Raw genomic sequence first — 24,513 nt, 5'->3', positions numbered from 1 at the left:
CCTATTAATTCCTACCTATGCACGAAACGGGTATCATAATACTTACTTCATTACACTTTATTATAATAAAAGTTCATACAAAATTTCAGCCAAATTTGCTCAGTTGTTTCCAATGGGAAATGTAACAGACAGACGAACAAACAGACTAAAAGCAATATTATATAGATTAAATTTTACCGCATAAAAGTAAAATATGAGTAGGCACAGACAGATAGTCTTTGATTAATTTCCCAACTGTATTTCATTAAAAATAATTTATGTCGGTAACAGTAACGTTTACTATGAGTCTCTTTATTTTTTTTTGGAAGTTTATAGAAATCTCGATTCTGAGTTTTAACGCTTATGAAAACCTGGGCAGAAGAAATACCACATAGAATAAGAAGCTGATAAAATGTAACCAGGATAAATTTTGAGAATAAATAAAGTTTCCACATTTGAAATCCATTTACATAGAAAGCAAAAAGAAATAAGAAATGTGAGTTACTTACGTCGGTTTTTCTTTCGAAAAGTCCGCATTTTTGTTGTTGTTCAAAGGGGTAAATCCACCCACAACTCTAACCACCACCAGGTTCAAGCAAAAAAAAAAAAAACAACACCGTTCTTAACTACCAGGACTGCAAACCCAGAAAAAAATAATATCAAGCAAATAAAAAGGAAAGGGATGTAAAACCTGTAAAAGCGGAATAGGGGAATGTTTTATTAAATGCAACAAAAAAAAATAATAAATAAATATGAAAGTTCAATATAAAAAAAAATGGCAAATATAACAACAAAGACTGAACGAAAAGAATGAGAAAAAAATGTGACAAAAAATACACTTTTTTCGTTTGGTTGGATTTTATTTCTTCTTTTTCTTCCTTCTTTTTTTGCTTTGCTTTTTTATCTCTTTTTCTGATTTTCTTTCTTCCTCTTGTCTTGTCTGGCCTTCCTTTTATCTCTTATGATGGTTCTCTCTAAAAACTGAAAATGTTAATTTTGCCGTGAAGGCTAAGATTTCAGATGATTCATGGTGGGGTAGGTGGTGTGGTCTTCATAAAGTACTTTACAAAGTCCACCATAGGAGAGTTTGATATCGTATTTTTAAAAAAAATTTTTTAAGAAAAAGCTGATTTCTTCCCATCCGCTAGAGCTTTACCACCTTATTTTTTTTTAGTTATTATTTGGCTGAATTACATTTCTCTTCAAACTATTCATTCATGATGGGGGTAGGAGAGTTAGATGACTTTTGTTTTACCAACGAATGATTTCCTGTCTTCTTTCTCCCATTATTGTCTTTCTCTTAATTTTTTTTTCCTTGGTTGAAACTGATTGGAGTTGTTTTTTAGTTAGGAGCAAAGGGTGAAAGAGAGTAACATTATATTCACTGTACTGCATGTCTTTCTACAACTTTTTACAGAATAAAGAATATCTGGTTTGTTCATGTACTCTTCATCTACATTGTGTTTTGTTGTACGTGTACGGTTGGTTATGTATGTTGTCAATTGTAAATAAATATTCAATTGAAAGAAAATTATGCATTTTATTTATTTAATCACACTATAAAGAAATGATCATCGAAATATAACGGTGCTATGAAACCACTAGGTTATCCCCCCCCCCGCCGCCGCCCTAAAAATGGTCAGAAAGTAAATCAACCCCACTGACATTGAACCTCTCGGCAAAGATCGTGCAGTATCAAAAATATCTGAATTGTCTAGATGAGGGTTTCCCAAACTTCAGGACACCATGAAGCCCCTGAGCAGGACAAAAGTTTTTCACAGGACACTAACAAGATAATTTCTAAAATAAACAAATTTTTAACACTAACTAATGATAACGTTTACTACCATTTTCTTGTTTTAGATTAATCAAAAATTGTTGCATTTTTTTGTTTATTTATTTTTACATCGGAGGCGACTCGAGGATAAAGGTTAATGAGTGTACAGTGGTCAAGGGGAACATGTCGTAGTCATCGTTAGTAGTGGAAATTTGGTAAATTGGATTACTTAAGGGGATGGCGCATCAAGAACTTGTTTATGTTGGACTTGAAGACAACCATACTGTAGTCAGTTGGAAAGCAGGAAAACGGAACAAAGTTCCACAGGCGTGCAGTTCTAAGAAAGAAGATTTGTTTATGGAATCTACGTTTAGGTTTAGGTGCATTTTTTTTTTTTTTTTGTCATAGTATGAATTATTTCACTTCTTTTTTTCTACTTTGGAGTCATCGTTTATTAAGGCCCGGAAGCCCCTTAAGGATAAGGGTTAATGTGTGTTAGGTAGACCGCAAGACACCACTGTGATGATCAGTAATGGTGGAACTTGAGCAAGGTTTAGTTATATTAGAGGACCTCTCAACAAGAACTTGAAAACAACCATGTCATAATCAACTGAGAAGCAACTCCACAGTATTGTGTTCTACAGACAATTCTAAAACAGAAGCTCTGCTCATGGAATTTTCATTTAGTTTTAGGCACAGAATGAAAGTGAGAGAAATTTTTATTTGTTGCAAAAGTTTTATGGGGGAGTATAGATTGGAACTCAGGTAAGCACCTACCATAAAAGTAATGATGAAACAGAAGTGAACTCGCAAGAGGAAGTAGGAGGTGAGAAGATCCTCACCCAGGAAAGGGTACTCTTAACAGCTCCTCCCCAGATGTGGCAACAGTACTCAATCTTGGGATATATTTGACTCTTGTACAGGTAGAGGATTGCAGTGAGAATTAGATACTTTCTGGAGCGGTAGAATGATCCAACCATTTTTCCAGTGATTTTGGCAATGAATCCATTGCAGGTCAGAAGTGAGAAAGTACAAGACATCTGGTTTTGTTTCATAATAGAGTTTATTTTTCGTTGATTTCTTTTATAAAGGAACAAACATTCCCCAGGTTAACTCGTACTCTCTCACCCTTAACTAGTTTACTGGACTACCTTCTCTCAGACTCGTAGTAAACCAGTTAAATAAGCTTTTTCTATGCCACCCAACACCAGTTCTGTTGTGTACATTTATAGCTTAGTTTCAGACTACAGCTTTCCACATAAGAACATTTTTGCTCTAATTATTTTCAACCTGCTGGCGTCACTGACAAAGACTGCTTTTGCTATGTCATTTATCTTCAAAAACATTCATATTTTTTTGTATTTTTATTTGAACCCTAAATTATTATTATTTTCCGATTTGTCTAGGGCCGAGCCACATCGTCTGGAATTTTAATCCATGTCTCATGCCTCAGAAAATTGCATTAGTCCATGTAGAGATAATCAGGTAAGAGGAGAAAACTGCCATTTATTTCTTTACAAGACGCCTATCCAACCGCTTATATCCATAACAAATAGCACCCTACTTGAGAATTCTATCTTCAAACTCCTTGGTCTAACATTTGCGGGCAATATGAACTGGAACAAATACACAGAGGGCATTGCAAAGGCTGCTGCAAAGAAGGTGGGTTCCCTTTATCAAGCTAGAAGACTACTTACACCTACTCACACACTGTAACCTCTACAAGGCCACCATTCGACCATGCATAGAGTATTGTTGCCACATCTGGGCTGGTGTATCTACTACTAGTCTCTCCTAGATAAAGTCAAAAAAAGAGTTGTCAATCTAATCGGTCCCACTTAAGCTCCAGCCCCTGTTCCATCGCTGCAATGTTGCATCACTGTGCCTGTTTTACAAATATTTTAATGGAATGTGTTCTGATGAACTCGTTTCACTTGTACCCCCTCGACGTACATATCCCCGACAAACCCACTTAGCAATAAGATCTCGCTCCTTTACTGTTGATGTCCCTAAATGCCAGAAAGCTTTCTATTTTAATAGTTTCTTCCTTCGAACAGCTAGACCTTGAAATTCCCTTTCTGCTGCCTGCTTCCCTGGCTGTACTGATATGCAGAAGTTTAAATGTAACATAAACAAATATCTTGTTAATCTTTCTTAGACATGGGCCCAAATAGTAGCCCCTTATGTCCAAGTGGCGATATGCTTTGTAAGGGGTGAACATGAGTAAAGAAAAAAAAAAGAAAAAAAAAAGAAAGTGGAATTTTTGTTAGTATCATGAGTTATGAAAGCAGTTTTAAAATAATGCCATTCTTGAATTATAGATCAAGATCTAATGGAGGGTACTGTTAGTATGCCTGATTATTCTTGTGATTGACTCAGTAGTTCTGTAATATATCTCTATATAAAGTTAGGCATATATATATATATATATATATATATATATATATATATATATATATATATATATAGTAATTTATAAAATATATATGGCGATTAAGCTACACTGAATATTCGACGTTTCATCCACTCTAGGATTCGTCAGGCTTATGCGCGAATTCTGTGGTTGTTTATCGTTTTTATATGGTCCTCTTCTGTTGAGGATTTTAGTTAGTCAATCAGCTTTCTAGTATCCACTTTATAATTACTAACTAGCTCTACCTACGTATTGAGCACTTTTGAAGTAAATACTTAAAGTTTATGCATAAATCTATACTTTCGTATATTAATTTTGTGTGAGTAAATGAAGTAGTTATATATATATATATATATATATATATATATATATATGTATTTCTGTAGAAATATTCTTTATACACTTATATTTCCTTTTTATATATATACCAATTCTTATTTAAGAAGCTCAATGTAATTACAGAGCATACAATGATTGAATGACAAAAGTCTATATTCCAAATTTCATGATGTTGACCATCTTACAATGTATTCCTTTAATTCAGTAGACACTTATAATTCTTGACAGTATCTGTTTCATAGCACAAAATCAATCACTTAATTATTATATCAATCAGTGAATCTATTTTGCCCTTAACACATCGGAAGAAATAGTAACACTCAATCCACCGAAAGGAAATAAAATGCGTTTGGACATGATCAAAAAATTCGAAGAGAAGCTGCAAATACCTTATAGGTTGCTTACATTACGCCATTTTATATATATATATATATATATATATATATATATATATATATATATATTATGTGAGTGTGTATTTCTCAAATTTTTACAGCTTATTCAGGAATAGATACACGTTTTAATTGTTCATTTCAAAATTTGGGGTTTTATTTGCAATTACAATGTACAATTGTTTCAGTCTACAGCCGGTATCTAAGTTTATAATAACTTTTAATTATGAACATGCATGTGTTATGTACCATGTTATATATATATATATATATATATATATATATATATATATATATATATATATATATATATATTTTTTTTTTTTTTCTTTGCGGTGTCGAGAGGTTCCAGGTCGCTTGAGGAAGTCTCATTGACTGAAACAGATGGCTATTTGTAGCGACCATATGTTACTGTTTACCCTCAAATAATAATAATAATAAAAATATATTTTGCTCTTTTTATTCAGCACTATTTAACAACCTCGTTGTCTTCATTAGTCCCGACTTTTGAACACCTCACACCTATATATATATATATATATATATATATATATATATATATATATATATATATATATATATTGTCATCCACATACAGTACTGTTTCGCTGTTTCACAGCTTATTAGTGCGACTAGACAGGCAACTACCTCAAGCAAGAATTGAAACCCGACTGCCTGTACAGTTAAGGCTCCTAACTACTATGCTAATCGGCGGCTGCTGTGCGAATATATATATATATATATATATATATATATATATATATATATATATATATATATATATATATATATATATATATATATATATATATTCGCTCCTAAAATAATGAACCAATCATTAAGAATTATGGATTACATATTTTAAGCAACACAGTGAGTAACAGCACATTATTTTCTTTGTAAACTTTACAATTTCGGGGAAGTACTTCCTAAACTCGTCTTTTTCCCCACACAAAAAAAGAAAAACTCTTAAATATTCGATCTACTAAGCCAAACCAATGGCATACAGATTATGCACAAAGGACCATTCTTGACATCAACACATTTATTACTGTGAAAAGTGACATTAAGTTAATCAAGACATTGAATAGACTTGAATATTCTGTGCCTTTTTTAACACTGAGAAATTAGCGCTGCTTATACTATTCAAAAGATATCTTTTTCAACTCTGATTCTGTTAGTGATACAGTCATACTCAAGTATATAGTATCTGATGGAACAAGAACAATCTAAGACTATAGATTAAATACAGGATTTCGTTTTACGATCTGCAGAGATTCCTAAGTTCAACAAGATGCATCTCAAGAAAGTCAATAGTTACATTGGTCAAAACGTTGTGCAAATAATATCCAAGGTTAGAATATTAGTCCAAATAATCCAAATACTACAGAGTGGAACGATAAAATTGTCACCCTAGAAAAGACGACATGATTCCATTTCTGCTTGATGAAAACCGGTTTCCTTTTTTTGTTGCAGACCATCTACTAGTTTGCTAGTGTACAAATCCCAATAGGAGCCTTCTATCATGTCTGAAAGTGACACAATGTTCAACAATCGAGATCGGAGATGCACCACTGTACAACTCATGCTCTCTACCGATCCAAGTTATGACAGCAGGACCATTGCCAGCACCCTCACAATACAAATCCGGACAGTTCAACAGTTGAGGGCACCGCTCACCAAAGTTTCTGACCACGATTATGGTCTTTGGTGTGGTTTCAAGTGAGGACCACATCATGCTACCTCACATCTTCGAAGTCGGTTTGAAAGTCAACACCAAAGTGTACCTGAATGTGCTGAAGAGTGTGATGATCCCCTGGTGCAGTCAAGTGGCCGCTGGTAGACCCTGGGTGTGGCAGCAGGACTTAGCACCAGTCCACAAGACCAAAGCTTGGCTTCAGAAGGAGTGCTATGACTTTGTAACCTTCTCTTACTGACCCCTTCCTCTGCTCCTCCGACCTGAATTCACTGGACTACTTTGTTTGGTCATACGTCAAGAACATTACCAACATGACCTCTCACAACACCAAAGCCAGCCTGATCACTGCCATTCACCAAGTATTCGCCAAGCTCTCACTAGCATTCGGGCCCGTATCAAAGTGGTGATTGAGGCTGAAGACGGTTACATTGAATAGATATCAGCTCTACTACATAATCAAGTTACCTGAATTGATTTTTTTCAATAAAAGTTTTAAAATAAAGTTGTAGCGTTGTTTTCTTTAGGGCGACAAATTTATCGTTCCATCCTGTAGAAATGATGAATGTTCATTTTCTAAAATTCCAAAACATCTGTAATGTTCTTGGAGAAATGTCTATAAAAAACATACAGAGGAGGTGATTTTGTTATACTTTTGGTAGGAAAGGATAAAATACCATCTGTAATCTGCTACAGATATCTACATGTTATCAGGTGAGATGATCTTTTTTTTGTTTTTTTTTTATTACACTTGAAGCAACAACAATTCGGTTATGTCTTGGAAGAGTTCACTTGAAAACTGTATGATTGCAAATAACTTAGTTAATTGTTATGGTCTGATGATTACCTACCCTATATCGTGACTATATGAACTCTTCTTGCCATTATGTGTAGAAGAGCCTAGAACAAAGGATGTACAGTTTTTCTGTAAGATTAGTTGCAGTAAGACGCTGAAACAGTATTTACTAGTTGAGAATACGTTTTCAATAATCAGCAATGAGAACTGGCTCTCTGTCTTATTCCTTGATAGTCCTAGAGGGTCCACTCTCCCAAGTTTTGCCTCCCCTCTTTGGAAAGAAGTTAGCATGTGGCTAACTGCCTGAGGCGCCACAATGGGGAATGCTGACAGGGCTGCCAAAGCTTCTTTAGAAACACTACCTTGTTCTTCACACCTCCTCATCTTGTGCCACATGTTCTTGTGGTGGGAAGGAACTAAGTGCCAGTAAATACCAGACTTTCCGTAGCATACTATTTCAAACTGCTGTAAATACATGCTCTTGGAAATATACCATTGTATACCATTGTGTTGTTTCATTTAGTTATCGGCCCTTCAAAGTCACAACATTAACAAACTTTGATATGTATCATTTTGTGTAAAAACAAGGAGAATGGAGTCTCAACAGTTGCCACCTTGTCATGTTACATTTTGCAAGATGAACTATAAGTCAACGTATATCTGCTGCTATATGGAAAGCCTTCAAACAACTGTCAACAATTTTATAAAACACAGATCTGATTGTATGCGATAGTAGCAACATACAACACAAATGTACTCTTGTATTTCTGCCAAACAAATGGTCAATGACATCAGAATGGTATGATCCTGGTTGCAGAACATTGCATATAGAAAATTGCCAGCCTCACTTTACAGACCTCCAAGTATGTCAAACAGCGACATCTTAACTGGCATGATCGCATCGCCTGCTGTCAGTTATCTGAAATGCTAAAACATGTGTCTCACATTGACATCAAATCCACATGGTAGGCCGTTTAATATATGAAGGCGAACAGTTGATGATGACCTGATCTTGACGGATGGTACGCGTGAAATGGCAAAAAACTAAAAAAGTTGGAAGTCATTTATAAAATGCCTAACTTCAATCATGAGATGAGAAGATGAAAATAATAATAATAATAATAACAATAAACAAATTCTTTCAGTTTTCAGACTTCTTTAAGACTGTTTTAAGAGTCATCCTGATGCAGTAATATCAGCACATGGTTTGGACGTGTCTAATAGATCATTTTATGTTGACTGGCTGAATTGGTATTCAGCACCAGAAGCAGGGAGGTTATGATGGCTCAGTGGTTAACAATGCGGGCTGACAACCTAAGTATGCCAAGTTCGAACCCAGCTCATTCCACAGAAACACTTTCACTTAGGAATGTTTGCAACCTTCACGTGATCCCTCCCGTATCTGATATCCATCTAGAAAAAATTCCTAATAGAATGACATTGGAGAAATGAATGACAATAAAACTCTTCATCATGAATGATGCTCAACAAACAAACACCAGAATTAGTATTAGAGCTGCTATCATGTAATTCAGTTCAAAAGCACGGTTGATTGATTAAGTTTGGAGGTTTTGGAAGGAGTCAGAGCCAAACTCATAAGAATACTAGCAGTTGGAACTTTTTCATCTTTAAAGAATCAATAAACGAACTGAGTATTGGAAAGCATTAAAATAAGAAATAGAAGTCGGATATTTAGGACTCTTAAGAATCAGAAGTAAAGTCAGAGTTGGACCTTGTATTTTCCAACTTTGTAATACTGTTTTGTATTGATTGACTGAATTGATATTCAGCATGAGACACTCAAATTCTGCCCAAAAGTAGGGCTGTGCAGTCAGTGTGAGTCAGAGGTTCTAGGAATGCTAAGAGTCGGAGTCAGATTTCTTAACTTTCAAAGAATCAACAGATGATCTGAATATTATAAGATTTTAAAATAAGATGTCGAACATGGTAGAAGTCTAGGAGTCAAAGTCGGACCGTACATGTTCTGACTCCATAATTTTATCCGAAAGTAAATATCAAATGATTATGTGTGTTGCCATCTCCAAAACTGTGTAATTGTAGCAGATCATTTGGTGAATAAAGACAAAAATGATTTTTGTGATTTTCAGGACAATGCAAACGATAAACATAACAACTAAAGTGATTGATTTAATAGTAATTTTTCATAATACTTTTAGCAATGTTGACGACCTATGACGCCATCATATTGATATACTTGCATCAGTTGCATGATGCATCTATTTTGTTTATATGTACATGCAGTGAATACGACATAATCACATTCACAAACTGGTTCCTATCAGATCACTGAAGTTAAGAAACGATGAGCCTGGTCAGTACTAAAATGAGAGATCATTTGGGATCTTCAGGCGCTTTTTGTGCTCACCGCTTATCTTGGCCTTGCTTCCAGTCAGTCTTGGGTCTCTCCTTGCCAGTGGACCCAAGCAGTGCCGATTTAGGAGAGGTATGGTTGGAGATTGTGCAACTCTTGCCTCACAATTACAAGTGCAGCTACCCTTACAGGGGTGTCCATTGTCTCTTGAGACTGAATGGAGGCATTACATGCAGTGTCTTGTATTAAACTGAGTTGTGGTTTGGTTTCACATGATCATGCCTAGACTCATAACTGCGTGGAAGTTAGAATGCGACAACATACACTCAAAATCAATATGCCCCAACGAAGCTTGGTGCCAAAAATATGATTCAAACCAGTTCTAGAGTTTATTGTATCATGATAGGATGCGTTAACCTGTTCACATCATTTTGTCACAAGCAGCCTGCTAGAATGGAACTCCAGGATGCATTATTCATTTATTGACAAAAGCCAACCTATCCTCCAAATGATGAACCTATAAAACTGCTCGTACGTCACAAAAAGTGATTTTTATTCATATATATAAACTTTTATTTTTCAATAAAGGTGGAATTCTTTGTTCATTCGTCATTATATATAAAATTAAAAAAGAAAGGTGACATTCACACATTACTGCACCATATTGGATACCATTTTTATGTCAATGCATGAAGTTGATCTTTAATACACAAAATCTAAATGAGTAGCACATTTGTGAAAAGATATATTTACTTTTAAGTCATTGGTGCTTTTATGATTTTATCATCAAACTAGACGTTTTGCTTCTTAAAAACCGACAAAATTTATAGCCTGCTGACTTAGAATTAATGCTTCATGTCAAACTAGCATTTCAGCCTGGCGTTGCCCAGGTGTTTGGAGGTGCATGTTGAGCAAAAAAAAAAAAAAGCGGTCAATTTTTTAAACTTTGACCCCTATTATGACCCCTTAACATTTATTGTTTTGGGCTGAAATCAAATTATTAAGTTAGATCCATGTTCAAGGAACCTATATCTAAAATTTCAAGTTTTAGATCCAAAATTGTCGGAGGAGTTTGGTAGAGTTCTCAAAGGTCAAATCGTTGAACTTTGACCCCTTAACAGCCGAATTTCAGGCTGAAAACCGATCACAAAGATTTTCCCAAACCTCAGTACCCTGTATATCAAATTTCAAGCCAGTAGACTTAAAATTGACAGAGTTATTGCATAGGGAAATGTACACAGACACACACAGACACTTTCACTTTGATGGATATATAGATTGATGGTTGAATATGGTTAAATTTTAGCTCATTTTTGCATTGAATACCAATCCCTATTAATCCTTTACTGTGCATAGACTAGATACCATAATAGTTAGTTCGCTACAGCTTATTAATCTCTCTTACTCCTTATTTGTCCATCCAATGGATACTATGGTACTTACTTTGCTGCACCTTATCATAGCAACATTCCATACAAAATTTCATCACTCAAGCACTTCTTTGAATGGTTCAGGTAACGTCTTGGTAACAAATACTTGGTGATGAATCACACAATGAGTCCCAATTACTTCTGGGGTCACGATTAGAGACCAGACATACACTCGAGCAGTTTAGGTGCCCCGTCAATCCATACTCTGCACAATTTCTCCCATTCAATTGAATGTTTGTTGAAGAAATCATCAATTAAATCAAAAATATCAGCAGCAATAGTTGAAGTTTGCAGAGGTTTACAAAGCAAGAAACATTCTTTAATCTTTTCATTTTTATAATAACGAATATACACAAGAAGTTGCGAAAAGTTTGTCACATCAGTAGTTTCATCAAACTATATGGTGAACAGACCAGTTGGATTTTTTTTTTTAATTCTTGAATAATTTGACATTTATTTTTTTTGAATTCTTGAATAATTTGACATTTTTTAAAAAATTCTTGAATAATTTGAAATATCCTCTGGCCTATCTGTTACGCTTCGTGTTATAGTATTGTTTGACATGGATAGAAATGATAATTTATTTACTGCTTCAAGACACATCATGAGACATACAATATCTTTGGTGTGTGGAAAAATAAGGTTTTCAGCCATTGTGTGTGATTTTTGGTATGTGCTATTTTTAATATGACCTTGTATGCAGCTTCAATGGCGATAAATTTGTGTTTGTAAATACTCCACTGCTATCAAGCTATCGATTTTTGACATCAACAACTTTTCTTTTAAAAAGTCAATATTTTTATTTTTTAAAGTCAAGGTGCTTAGTTTGGAGATGTTTAGTTGGTTTCATAGACACATGAGCAAAAGCTTCGAAGCATACAACACACTGTGTTCTTTCCACACCTACGATAACTGCGTCAGTGAATCCTTACTTCAACAAACCATCGCTGTATTTTCTTTTACTTACACTCATTTTTAAAGGGTTAAGTATCACTCAAACAACACTAGGTATGTGGGAGAAACAATATCAGTTGCACAACCGAGACAAATCAGAAACTAAACATGCAATAAACACAAATAGGCAAAATGCGAGTAGGCCAGGGAAAGGCAACATCACAGGAGGTAGCAGGAAGGAGTGAAGGGGAGGGTGAATTCCTGTTATCATCGCCTGTGTGATAATTCTCTCTCAGTTTCTCTTTTATCTCACTCTCTTCCTCCTCCAAATCTCTCACGGAAGAAGAAGGCTCTGGCAATCAGTATTAAATAGCAATCCAAAATCTCGCTGTCGTATCAATATCAATGTTTTTTACCGTGTTTTATATATTCACATTCGCCTCAAAATCATTAGTGACACCATGATATTGATGTTGCAACCCTAAATGGGGCGACAACCCACAGGTTGGGAACCACTGATCTAAACAGAAAAGATCAAACTCATCCCAAAACCTTCAACTTCCTCCGAATTCAATTCTGTAAAATTCTAAAGAGATTTGTTTCTGCAAATTTTAATAATTTGAGCACGTCATCAAATAAAATCATCACACCAACAAAAGTATATATTATTGAATGTTTGTTTTAGACGCTGCCGATTAACAAGCAACCTATCATACCTCAAAATGTCATTGAAGGTTCCTCTTTAAAAAAAAAAAAAGTAGATGACAATTGCACCCCCCCTATGAAAGTGCTCTGTAACTATTTTTATTTTTTATTTCTTTGACAACTTGGTTCATCTACTATTTGTATTAAAATATGCTTCCACTAATACTTAAAAAGATTATATTTGGGATATGAGGTTATTTTAACTTCACAGCTCTATATTAAATATATATTCAAAACATAAACGTTATATGAATGACTAACAGAGAAAATTATCGCCAAGTACAATTCTACATTTATTTACAGTTGACAACATATGACTGCACAACACATGAACTCTCCTAAACGGTATAAATATACCAAGATATACAATTCTCATGATATGTGTGCCAGTACGCCAGTCAAGGTTACAACCTTTACAATCAATCTGACAGAAACGACCATTTTGGTGATTTTTTAGCTGTCGGACTGATGCAAATGTTCTGGATAGCTCTAGGAGGTCCATTATCTCAGACCTTGCCTCCAGGCTTTTGGGTGGAGCCAGTTTATTGCTTGTTGTCTGAGGCACCCTCACCGGAGAATGCTGATGGGACTACTCAGACTTATTTTGGCAGAGCTGGAGTGTTCATCCTTTAGGGCTGCTGGCTCATTCATCCCAGTTTCTGACCTTTTGTCACATCCCTTCCGGGTAGAAGAGAAGTAAATACTGTGTGAAGCGTATTTCATAGTACGCTATATTTGTGTTAAGTACGGCAAATTTCATTCTCTCTGTATTCTGTCTTGTTGTAAATACATATACCTTTTTCTAAATCATATCCGCGTCCAAGGATTTGTTAGTGACCCTTTCTGGCCACAACAAAAACCATAAACGTAACATTAAACAAAACATTAAAGACATTAGCTTTTAGCTACAAACTACACTTACTGTCATGTAATAACATGTAATAAAATAGTACATAATGCAGACACTTGAAATCTCGAATTAAGTAATCACTGTCTCTCTTTCTCTCTACAATTTTTTTGTTTGCTTGGATTCTGTAAACTCATAGTGTAATGGACATACTCCAGCTTTCCAATTGTATGTGTCGTTCGTTATTTAGGAATCTTAAATGTCATCAAAAAGTTTTACACTCAGCAAAAGTCAACAACAGCAGCAGCTGCTGCTGCTATTAAACATGGAAAAGAATATGGAGTCTAGATATGCAAATTTATTGTTGGGATGTAAAGCTATTTTACCTCACAGTTTTGTATTTTAAATGTTAAAAAAAAAAACGTTAACGTATAATTTTACAAAACATTAAAAACATTAGTTTTGTACTCTTTGTATTATGAAAGGATATAAATATTATCAGGGAACCAAGATATTCTTCATTCTGCAGGACCCACGTAGGGGACGTTAGCAGTGGATAAATATCAATACTCTTTTTTGATAAAACCAAGAGGCACAAACCAATAGTATTTCGAAATCTTTAGATGAGGATTGATAATTTGTATTATTTGAATCATTCAGACTACTGTTCTCATCTTGAGTGTTCTTCTTATAGCGTTTCAGTTCATACACCTGAAAAAGTCAAAGGTTGCCTCAGTCAAAACGTTGTAAGAATAACATTCAAGATGAGAAAAGTAGTCTGTATAATTCAAATACAAACCCAGCAGTGACACCATGCCAGTGCACCTTAAGGATTGGTTCGCTACATTTACTTTGATTTTATCTCAAGACTAACTTAGGAGAGACAGAGAATAACTCAAATATAAAAACACTTTACTTTTATGCTTTCCAAGCATATTATGAAAATGAATAACGTTTATTTTGAAAATAAATACTTTTGGTTCAGAATATAGAGAAATGTTCGTATGACTATGAATAAAGTTTGATCTTTCTTATACTAGTGAGTCATCACTTATCAAGGTCAAGAGCCACTCAAGGATAAGTGCTAATGATACAGAAATGCTTATCAGTCAAAAGTTGAGGAACATTATGGGAGTATTAACATTGATCAATGGTATGAACTGCATTTGATTACTTATGGAGTGGTTGCAACCGGATCGTTTACCGAGGAGAGTGACTTGGTTTGTACAAACTATGGGGAACGTTTTTGGAATGGCCGTTACATCTTGGCACAGCAACGAGCTCCCTGGGTGTGAAACATAATAAAACAATAGACAATCTAACTTTAGATCAAGGGGTCGATATATTGTCTGCTATATCTACTTGTGACCGGGTTTTTTCTTTGAGTTTTCAATGTCATTAATGGCAGAGTTTTAATCATAGAATTAATTCTCTCCAGAGAATTATCTGGGCTTAGACCGTTGGTACTGTAATTGAATACTGCATGAAATAAGTTTACAATGCACGTTCTTTTTTATTAAAATATAAATTTATTTATTTCAATTTGAAGAAGAAAGCATTTTTTAAATGTAAGAGAAACCTATCCATCGCCGACCAAGATTCCAACTGCTGGGGATAGTCAATGTTCTAACTTTTTGTGACTGACATGAACGAAGTTCAACTTCCAGCTGTTCAGGATGGAGTCCCAGTTACAACTGAATTACAAACCTTTCCTTGTGGTGAAAAACGGGGAAGAGAGAGAGAGAGAGAGAGAGAGAGATGGATACGTATAAAAAACCAAGAGACTGAAATATTGCTATATTGCCAGTTTCGAATAACAAGTTTATTGCGTTCATTACTTTTGACCTTCAAACAGTCTTTGCCTTCAAGTTCATGATACAAACATCTGTTAGTAACCAGTAAGTCTATTCTAACTGACAACATGCTTTGTAATTGCCATGTATTTATAACATTTTTTCCAACCCTATTAGTTTCCTCAAAAGGACAAGAAAGATCAAGTATAAGGCTTTTCATTATGGGAAGCTCTGGATCTCCCCAAAAGGGCTCTTATGATTATGCCATACGATTTCTAACAAAAAAATTGTTGATACTGGATTAGAAGATGACCCAATTGTAATCATCAGGGAGGCAAATTCGCAGTAATGTCTTCCACAGGAAAGAAGCTCTTGCAAAGAAATTATGTACATGGAAGAAAAAAGGAAATTCTTTTTGTGTTGTGGTAGAGACAAGTTCTTGCAGTGAATGTCTTACAAGAAAGAACTAAAGAGTAAAGTTCAGTCGAATACGTTCCATAAAATTGAGAAAGTTTTTTGTTTTGTCTTTTTTTTTTTTTTTCGAAAAAAGTAAAGATGATTTCAGAAATAGAAAAATATTTGTTCGGAAATCAAAAAAATACAATTTAAACGGAAAACTTTTCATGAATTGATTAAGAAATGGATAGAGCTTTTATAATTCAAAATAGAACAAATGATTTGGAGGAGAGGGTGAAAAGAATAAAACTTTATTCAGAAATTGTGGATAGGTTTCTTTGGAAAGATTGGTTTGAACTGGATAAATGTTTGCTTTGAAAGAAATGAAGATTAATTTAAAATGGAAAATAATTTGTTTGTAAAAGAATAAGTCTTTTTCGAAAAAGAGAATGTTCCTTTGGAAAATAATAAAGATTGCTGTATAATTAAATAATGCTTTTTGGTGAAACAAACAAAGTTTGGTCTTAAAAGGGTTTGTTTGAAAAAGGATCAAAATTTGAACAAGATACAGAATTGTTCGTTTAGAAATAAATTGTTTGAAATTGGAAAAGATTCCATTCGAATAATAAAGATTGGTTAAGAATTGGAGAAATGTTCACATGACAAAGAATAATTTTTCTTTTAAAATGAAGAATGATTCCTTTGAAAAAAGATTTGTTTTGAAAACAATCCGATTTGTTTAAAAACCGAGAGATGGAAGAATACAACTTGGGTTCAAAAATGAAGAAATGGTCGTTTGTAAAAAAAAAAATAATAATTAGTTCTGGAAATGGAGATAAAAAAAATTAAATAAAAAAATAATGACGATTGGTTAAAAATGCAGAAATATCCGTTTTAAAAAAAAATGAAAATTGGTTCAAAATGAAATAACATGTGTTTTTAAAAATATGTAAAGTTTCCCTTTTCAGTTTTATTTTATGGTACTTGATGTAACAGTGCATGTATGAGTTCATGAGAAAATATCAGCAGGAGCTGTAGAATAGCTGGCTTGCAAAGATATTAGCAACAGCAGCAGCAGAAAAAGCACATATGCAAATTAGGAAGTGTGCATGGATTTGTCTGACAAGAAAAAGAAAAAAGGACACCACATGGTTGGAGAGAGAACCAAAGTCTACACCGGCAAAGATAGACGTGTAAAGTTGAAGGCGACAAATAGCTAGCTAATGCCAGCATGAGGTTGGCGAAAGAAAAATGTATCTGGGCGAGATGGACGTGTGGCCATGTGATGGTGACAAGAAATTTTTAAGCTGGTGTCGAGATGGCAGGGTTTTGTTAATCTCATGGTAGACAAAATGAGCAGTGAAAACAAAAGCAAGAAGCAAGCATTGTTTGGAAAGTAATGGCAATGAATGTCTTTTGTTAAAACGGAAATAAAGCCGAGTCGGATTTATTTATTTTTGTTTGTTTGTTCCGTTTTGATGGTACTAGACGTTTGAGAGAAGTTTGAACTGTAACGACCATGTTACATTGAGACATTAGAATCAATTTGCGTGCAAGAAATGTAAGACAATAGAGATGGATGAGAAAATATATTTAGATGGCGAAGCTATTAAGGTTGTTTAGAAGTTTTGCTACCTTGCTGATCACCTTGGAGCACAATCAGAAGCAGGTGTTGGTGTGATTGCAAGAGGTTGAAGCGGGTGGAATTCAGGGTACTTCTGCCATTACTAACCAGCAAAACATTATCATTGTCGACCAAGGGAACAACAGTCAATCAGACATGTGCATACAGTGTGATGATATATGAAAGTGAAACGTGGCCAACAAGGATTGCAAAAACACTTTCTATAAAGGGAAATTATGTTAAAAAATGATACAATGATACGATGTATGTGTAATGTGAATCTAAGCTTAGATCTGGAGAGTATAGGGAGATATGTGCAGAACAGGAGTCTTCGATTGTATGGTCATGTTGAAAGAATGAATGGGAGTTCTTGGGTAAGTAGATGCAGAACATTTGAGGTAGAGAATCAGTTGGCAGAGGAAGAAAAACATGAGAGGAAGTAATAAGAATAGACTTGGAAGTGATAAGGAAGGGTTTGAGAAATACAGATCTGGTCAGAGATAGGTTAGTTTGGAAATCAATTTCTGAAAACTATTCTAACATATCAAACAGATATTAAAACGATGGTGATGATGATGAGGAGGAGGATGAGGAGGTCATTAACTGCTAGATATTCTATTTCTAGAATTATAGTTAGTCGCATGGTTGCTCGTGTTTTCACTAAATTGTACTTTATTTGAAAACATTGAAAACAAAATGTGTTTTATATATATATATATTTTTTTACTTTTATTTTTTAATTACTTTCGTTTTCAATTACGTTTTATTAATCAACACTTTAAAAAGGTTACTCATATTAATAATAATAATAATAATTGCAAATACGTTCGTTTTTCTCCACATATGTTCATCGTTTTATAAGTTTGTTAGAATAAAAATGTAATATGACTAAAATATATAAATTAATTAATAAAAACGTATACTGCATTGGCACGATTTGAGTTTATCTCTGATCTGGCGGCAGTGACAATATGACAATATGACTGACTGGCGTTTTTATGTATTTCAAGGCTTTCTGAAGCAGTGCTAAATATTTTTTCAATGTTGCAAATCTGTTTTTGTAAGTCTGCCAAGGTGCATTCGATAGTTATGTTTAGGTCATGCATTACTCTTATGTGTGACCATATCTGTAGTACTATTCAGCAATAGACATAATTTGTACACAACATCTGCTAATTTTTTTAATGATGAATCCTTCAGCTTGGCAATAAAGATAAGAATATTTGAGGTAATCAGCTTGTTCAGCTATAGACGTTTCAATATTAACTCAACCATACGTCCATCTAGATGTGCCTTAATATGAAGTAAACATTGTGATAGCATTTCTTTTACTATTGAATCACTACTTAAAAAGGCCAAGAGCCACCAGAGGATAAGGGTCAATCGAAAGGGAGTACTAACATTCAAGATGGACAGTTTATGCAAAATAATTTCTTGACATTGAATTGGAAGATAACCAAGTTGTAATCAGCAGGAAAGCAGTTTTGTAGTAATGTATTCCACAGCGAAAAGTCCTTGCAAAGGAAAAAGCTAAACAAGTCCCTGATTGTTTGTTCATACAAATCTCTGATCCTTTTTTTTTTTTTTTTTTTTTAGACATGAAGTGCTTTATAAAAAGGATATTGATTGTGAGGAGGAGAGAAAAAAATATTCAAACTTTTTGTTTTCTTTTCTCTGTCACTGTTTTGTGATTGAACAGTGTAAGTTATTCTTCATGATCACTGTATCGATTTATCATTATTTGATCACGTTGGGGGTCACCATCTTTTTCGTGAGTCTCATAAATTACATGTGAAGCAAATAAAAGTTCAAAATACAAGTGACCAAAATGATAAACAAATCACGATAATACAATGATTAAAGATAAAACAACATTCATCAAAAGAAAAATGTTTGAAGACGTTTAAATGCGAGTTATAATCGAAGTAATAGAGTTTCTATGTGAGTTAAATGTCTTTCACGCTCACTTCAAATAAGCAAAAAGGTTGTTGTGCATTGAGATGTATGAGTTAATCAGTTCTAGCAGTTTAACTGTGCTATTGAATTGTTCACTTGTTTGCATGTAACGGGTGTCAACTGGTTTATCATCAAATGAATCATGCTGTTTGTTATTCTTCCTTCCATGTGGCTAGTTGATGTGTGCAATGATTATCCTTAGTGCCTGCTTGAGCATTTTACACACGTGATTAATACAGCAAGGATATATTAGTTGAGATAAAAAAAAAAAAATTGTATGAATCTGTTATTGGGAAATGCATGAATTATTTTGATGTGGAGTTTAGATGTAGCAGTGACAATCAGGTTGCAATCTAGTTAGACCTTCAATTGACACAGCTTTTGTAAATGATTACATCCAACATCTTAGAAGAGTTTTACTTGCACGTCTAACATGCTGTGTTACGTTTTCACCCACGGATGATGAACAAACCAAATAAAATAAATGTCTGTATGCAAATATGCAGAGGTTTACATGCTAATGTTTTTATTCTCTTCATCATTGCTGTTTTTCATTGTCACCATTTCATGAGTGGCTGCATCATCTAGTGGTTCTTGAACACCTTGTCTGTTAAACTAAGACAAATAAAACCTATCAGGTAGGAAAGCCACGAGAAAGACGGTCACTGATTTTCTTTAAGGTTTTATTGGAGAGAATAGACTTAAAGAGAGAGAAACTAGATTATTATTTTCCCTTTCAACTTACTAACTTAAGAAAAGAGAGAAGCAAACGGACAGAAACCTTGGTAACATTTGCTGAGATTATCAATTTTCTACATTATTTGGGCTCGTCTGGTTCACATGCTTCTAACGAAGAGACTGACTTGTAAACTTTTCCTTCTCTTGCTTGAAAACATAACGTCATGTCATGTCCTCGTATTGTTTGATTGTTTTGTCTACAGATTTTGACATCTTGCCGCTGTCTTTTCATCCATCTTTCATTGAACCCTGGAAACAGTTCTGTTTTACAGATCTAGATTATCCTGACATGTAATAATATGACCCTCTTCAAAGTTCACACTAGTTAATTTAATTGCTACTTACTAGCATAGGGCCCCTACTATGTAATAGCTGATTTGTTAATCGTTGCATAAGCGTTTTGTTAGAACATACGCATACCAATATTTTTGTTAACATAGTTGGATTGATAATGGATGCTAACGATGGTTGAGGCATCAATAATTCGTAGGCTGAGATCAAAATGGCATGAATCTGTTGGTGGGAATTGCATGAATTGTTTTGACATGGAGTCATAACACATTGTGCTGGAAGTTCAAGTTTTCTTAAATAGATTTAGAAAATGAGAAGTACAGATTCAAACCGTTCTCATAAATAATAAAATTTCAATTTTATCTTAATATTCTGCATCATTCAACAGACAATCCATCTATCTAATTAACCCTTATCCTCGAATGGCTTTAAACCTTGATTAGTGGTGATTCATTAGTATATCCAAAAATTCTACAACAAATCGATTTCTCAACAAGCGATATTAAAATATTAAAATGTGTATGATGTGAAAATGTGCCAATTCAGCATGTTTTGCTGGTGCATGTGAGTGGCAGACGTTGCAATGATTTATGCTTGGTCAAAAGAATGGGGGGGCAGCACAAAGAACTAAAAATATTTGTGACCAGATTCAGACCACTCAAGAGGGATTCTCTTTGTTTGAAAAAGTAAGTGCCTCATTTAATGGGAAAGTTACGCTGGGACTGGCCTTTGCAGGAAAAAATCATTTTCCTATATAGGTTCCAGATAAAACCTTTATAGATAAAGATAGTTCTAGACAGTCTTCAGTGGATGTCTGGAGAAGCCAAACTTGAGGCAAACAAACGGTAATCACTAACAAAGAATCAGAATGAGTCAGGTATAAAGAGATCCCCAAAAGAGGAGGAGCAAGTAAGAGTGGAAGTTGTTGAACATTTGAGAGCAGGCAGTTGGTTTTTGGAAGAGCTACCGAGCAGTTGAATCAATGTGCCTTTTGACATATTAGGAGGATTACATGGTCAAAGAGAAATAACTCTCTTTTCTGTAAAGGCAAAATTGCTTCCGCTGCCTTAACTCTGAGATAAGGGTTATCACATCTTAACACGAGACCACATGCGAGCAGCCATCTTAGGAGAGTAACAACACGCATGCTACATGTAGACATTCGGATGTAAAACTGAATTATACAGATAAACTTTAGAACCTTTTCCAACTTATAAATAAAAGACTTAATTCATACAAGACTTAATTCATAACAAGATGAAAAAAAACTCTGTAATGGGATTTATGTGTGCCATTCTCGCCAAGCAAAGATCTGCAAGTCAACCTTGATGAAGTACGTGCCGCTTATCCTAAATAATAGACATTATTGTTGTTTATAAATTGGATCTGTGTTGTTTTTCTTGGAACGCCAATTCTTCGTTGCGGCACTGACTGGGTGTATACTGTTACAGAGTCGCGGCATAGTGCAAATATACTATAACCATTGTGCATAGCACAAATAAAACATACTGTACTCCTCCTCCAATGACGTCCAATGAGCAACGTCTCTAAATTCGGTCGCACTGCATTCCAATTGGTCAGCTGGCATCTGGCAGTCACTCTGATGAAGACCCTGGATGTTGAAAGATCCTGTCCAATAACTCACTACTACGTTGTGTTAAGATCAAAGAGGCAATTTACACAGAACTGGTCATCGAGGTCTGGGTCGCTGGAGAAAATGAGCCGTTTCAGCCAAATGAAAGAAAAGAACAACTCAACACATTGGTTTGAATAAAGACATAATTATTAGTTAAAAAGGAAAGAAGATACATTTCCTTTAAAAATGTCCTTTAAAAACGGGTCTGGACAGCATTTAGTTTGCAAAATGTCCCTTTACATAAATCTAAACCTTATATCTAGAATGCATATTCCCCTTTTGATCAAAATCCATTATATGATTTTGATTCTAAAAAATGTCTGGAATTTTATGCTTAATCTTCAGGGGCCTTAAGAAAAGATTGGATCATTGTCTAGAATTTTCCCTATATTGAAAAACAAAAATTAAGAAAAATTTGAATAAAATAAAATACGCATCAAGTGCACTTGAAAGCCAAATCACAACGTAATATTAGGAAAATAAACAAATATTTTACTTGTTTGGCTAATAGCTTATTAAAACTTCACAAAAACCTGAGGCATATTCGAATTTTAACAAATGCCTTTGATCTTCTTTTCCATAAAACTAAATTAAGACTGCTTGCGCCTAACATCTGTTCCAAAATTCATAATTATCGGTTAATTAGTTTAAAAGTAAATTCTGTACATAGAAATATATAAACAAAAACATGCTTAATTTTAGATAACTAGCCAATGTAACTATTTGTCAAGAAATAAGTTCCTCAAGGGAAATAACTCACGCAACGTGACTTTTTTTTTTTTACTATTAGAGGCGCTAGTTATTTCCCTTGTATGCCTTCTAGTAGAAAATCATATTCACGTTGCAACTTACACGTTTTTGTTTGTTTGTTGTCTTGTTTTAGTTTTTCACAAACGAAATAGTTTGATGATAAGTTGTTTTTTTTTTATGTTTCAGGTTTAGTATTACAATATTTACAGTAATTCACAGCAGGAATAATCAATAAAGGAAGATTTTTTTTTTTTTACAGAATAAGTCTCCAGCTGTCCATATGGATCCATCGTTCAGTCTTTGTAGATGGTTGAATGCAAATAACCAAACGCCCCGATTTTTTTTCCTTTCCTTTTCTTTTCAGTAAAGTCAATAAAATAAATCTTCCGCACCTGTCCTGCTGACAGATCCACCTCGTATTTGAAAGTAAATTTTACTATATGCAATGCATCAGTTTTTATAAGAGGAGGGGGAATATGGCATGGCACTAAAGGCCGAGTTTGTCTAATTCTTATTTGAGTCACCTAAATTATTTAAAGTGAAATAGATTGGTTTCAAACAATTTAGTTGGGTGCGTACATTCCCGCTCAAATGAAATATAGCAACATAACTAGAAAACTTATGGATGTACTTATTTATCAGAGAAAAATAGAACTAAAAAACTACAGAAAATTATCGAGTAGAACTTTAGGTACTTGTACAGTTTAATCAAAAATGAAAATATCGAAAAAAAGTTTAAATTGTATGTATCCGTTATGGAACGAAGTTCTCCGAAAAAAAATTCACTTAATTTCATCAAGTATTTTTTTTTTTTTTTTTTTTTTTTTTTTTTTTTTTTACAGCGAAAAAAAACAATTTGTTATGATACCGAGCAAAAGATTCGATTTTTAGGAAGAAAAGCTAGTATTAAAGATGGGGAGGGAGTGTCGGCGCTTTAACTGGAGTTATCTCCCCGTGGCGTGTTCAATAAATTTCATGATGGCTGACTTCAACGCAATCTCATAAAAACGTGTTTTTCCGCTGTAAAAAAAAAAAAAAAAAAAAAAAAAAATACTCGATCAAATTAAGTGAAATTTTTTTCGGAGATCTTCAGTCCAAAACGGATATGTACAATATAACCTTTTTTCGATATTTTTTTAATGTCTTGATTAAACTGTACAAGTACCGAATCTTAATTAAAAAGTAAAATTAATTTACTATTTAGAATCCACGTCAAGCCAGCGAGTCGTATCGCTCGTTGTTTTCTAAAATGAAAACGGCACTCTGGCTTGTCGTTCGTAGTTCACAAACTCTGTATATAATAAATTAATTTTATTTTGTTATCAGAATTTTATTCGTTTATTTTCTGTAATTTTTGGTGTACACTAATATTTTTCACCGATAAGTAAGTATATTTATAAGTTTTCCTGTTAGTTTGGTTTGAACTCAAAACTCAAACTGACATATTTCAATTGAGCGTCAATATAAATAAGCTCTGGAAAATTCAATAAAGAAATGAAAATCAGTCGTAAAATATTCGTATCGGTAAAGTAAAACTTGCTTTCAAATGAAATAAATTTATTTCTTTTTTCCTTTTTTTTTTTTTTTTTTTTTTTTTTTGTGTACATTAAGTCCACTCAAAAAGAAAACTGAAATTATATTTTTGGGGTCGATTACGTGTAAACACTGAACAATAAACATAAAAAAAAAAAAATTAACGTTAAAATTAAAAGAAATAAAACAAAATAAA

At 34.0% G+C, this 24,513-nt stretch overlaps 1 protein-coding gene across 6 annotated transcripts in view; it reads right to left on the bottom strand.

The window, feature by feature from the left end:
* Nucleotides 1-24,513, bottom strand: part of LOC145295990 (uncharacterized) — a 171,961-nt gene that overhangs the window by 129,895 nt on the left and 17,553 nt on the right. For 2 of the 6 annotated variants that reach the window (XM_080141957.1, XM_080141954.1), the window contains exon 2: nt 489-554. The exons of 2 other annotated variants lie outside the window; for them this stretch is intronic. In XM_080141957.1, coding sequence (XP_079998083.1) covers nt 489-516 — 28 coding nt within the window. In that variant the 5' untranslated portion in view covers nt 517-554. Of the gene's footprint in view, nt 1-488; nt 615-24,513 lie in introns of all 6 variants that reach the window. 2 more of the 6 variants (XM_080141956.1, XM_080141953.1) reach the window with 1 other exon arrangement.

The sequence above is a fragment of the Euprymna scolopes genome, chromosome 16 (assembly GCF_053919585.1).
Source record: "Euprymna scolopes isolate OS-2025 chromosome 16, ASM5391958v1, whole genome shotgun sequence".
Taxonomy (NCBI): Eukaryota; Metazoa; Mollusca; class Cephalopoda; order Sepiida; family Sepiolidae; genus Euprymna; species Euprymna scolopes.
The sequence above is the reverse complement of the archived record's forward strand: the minus strand, read 5'-3'. Positions and strand labels throughout refer to the sequence as shown.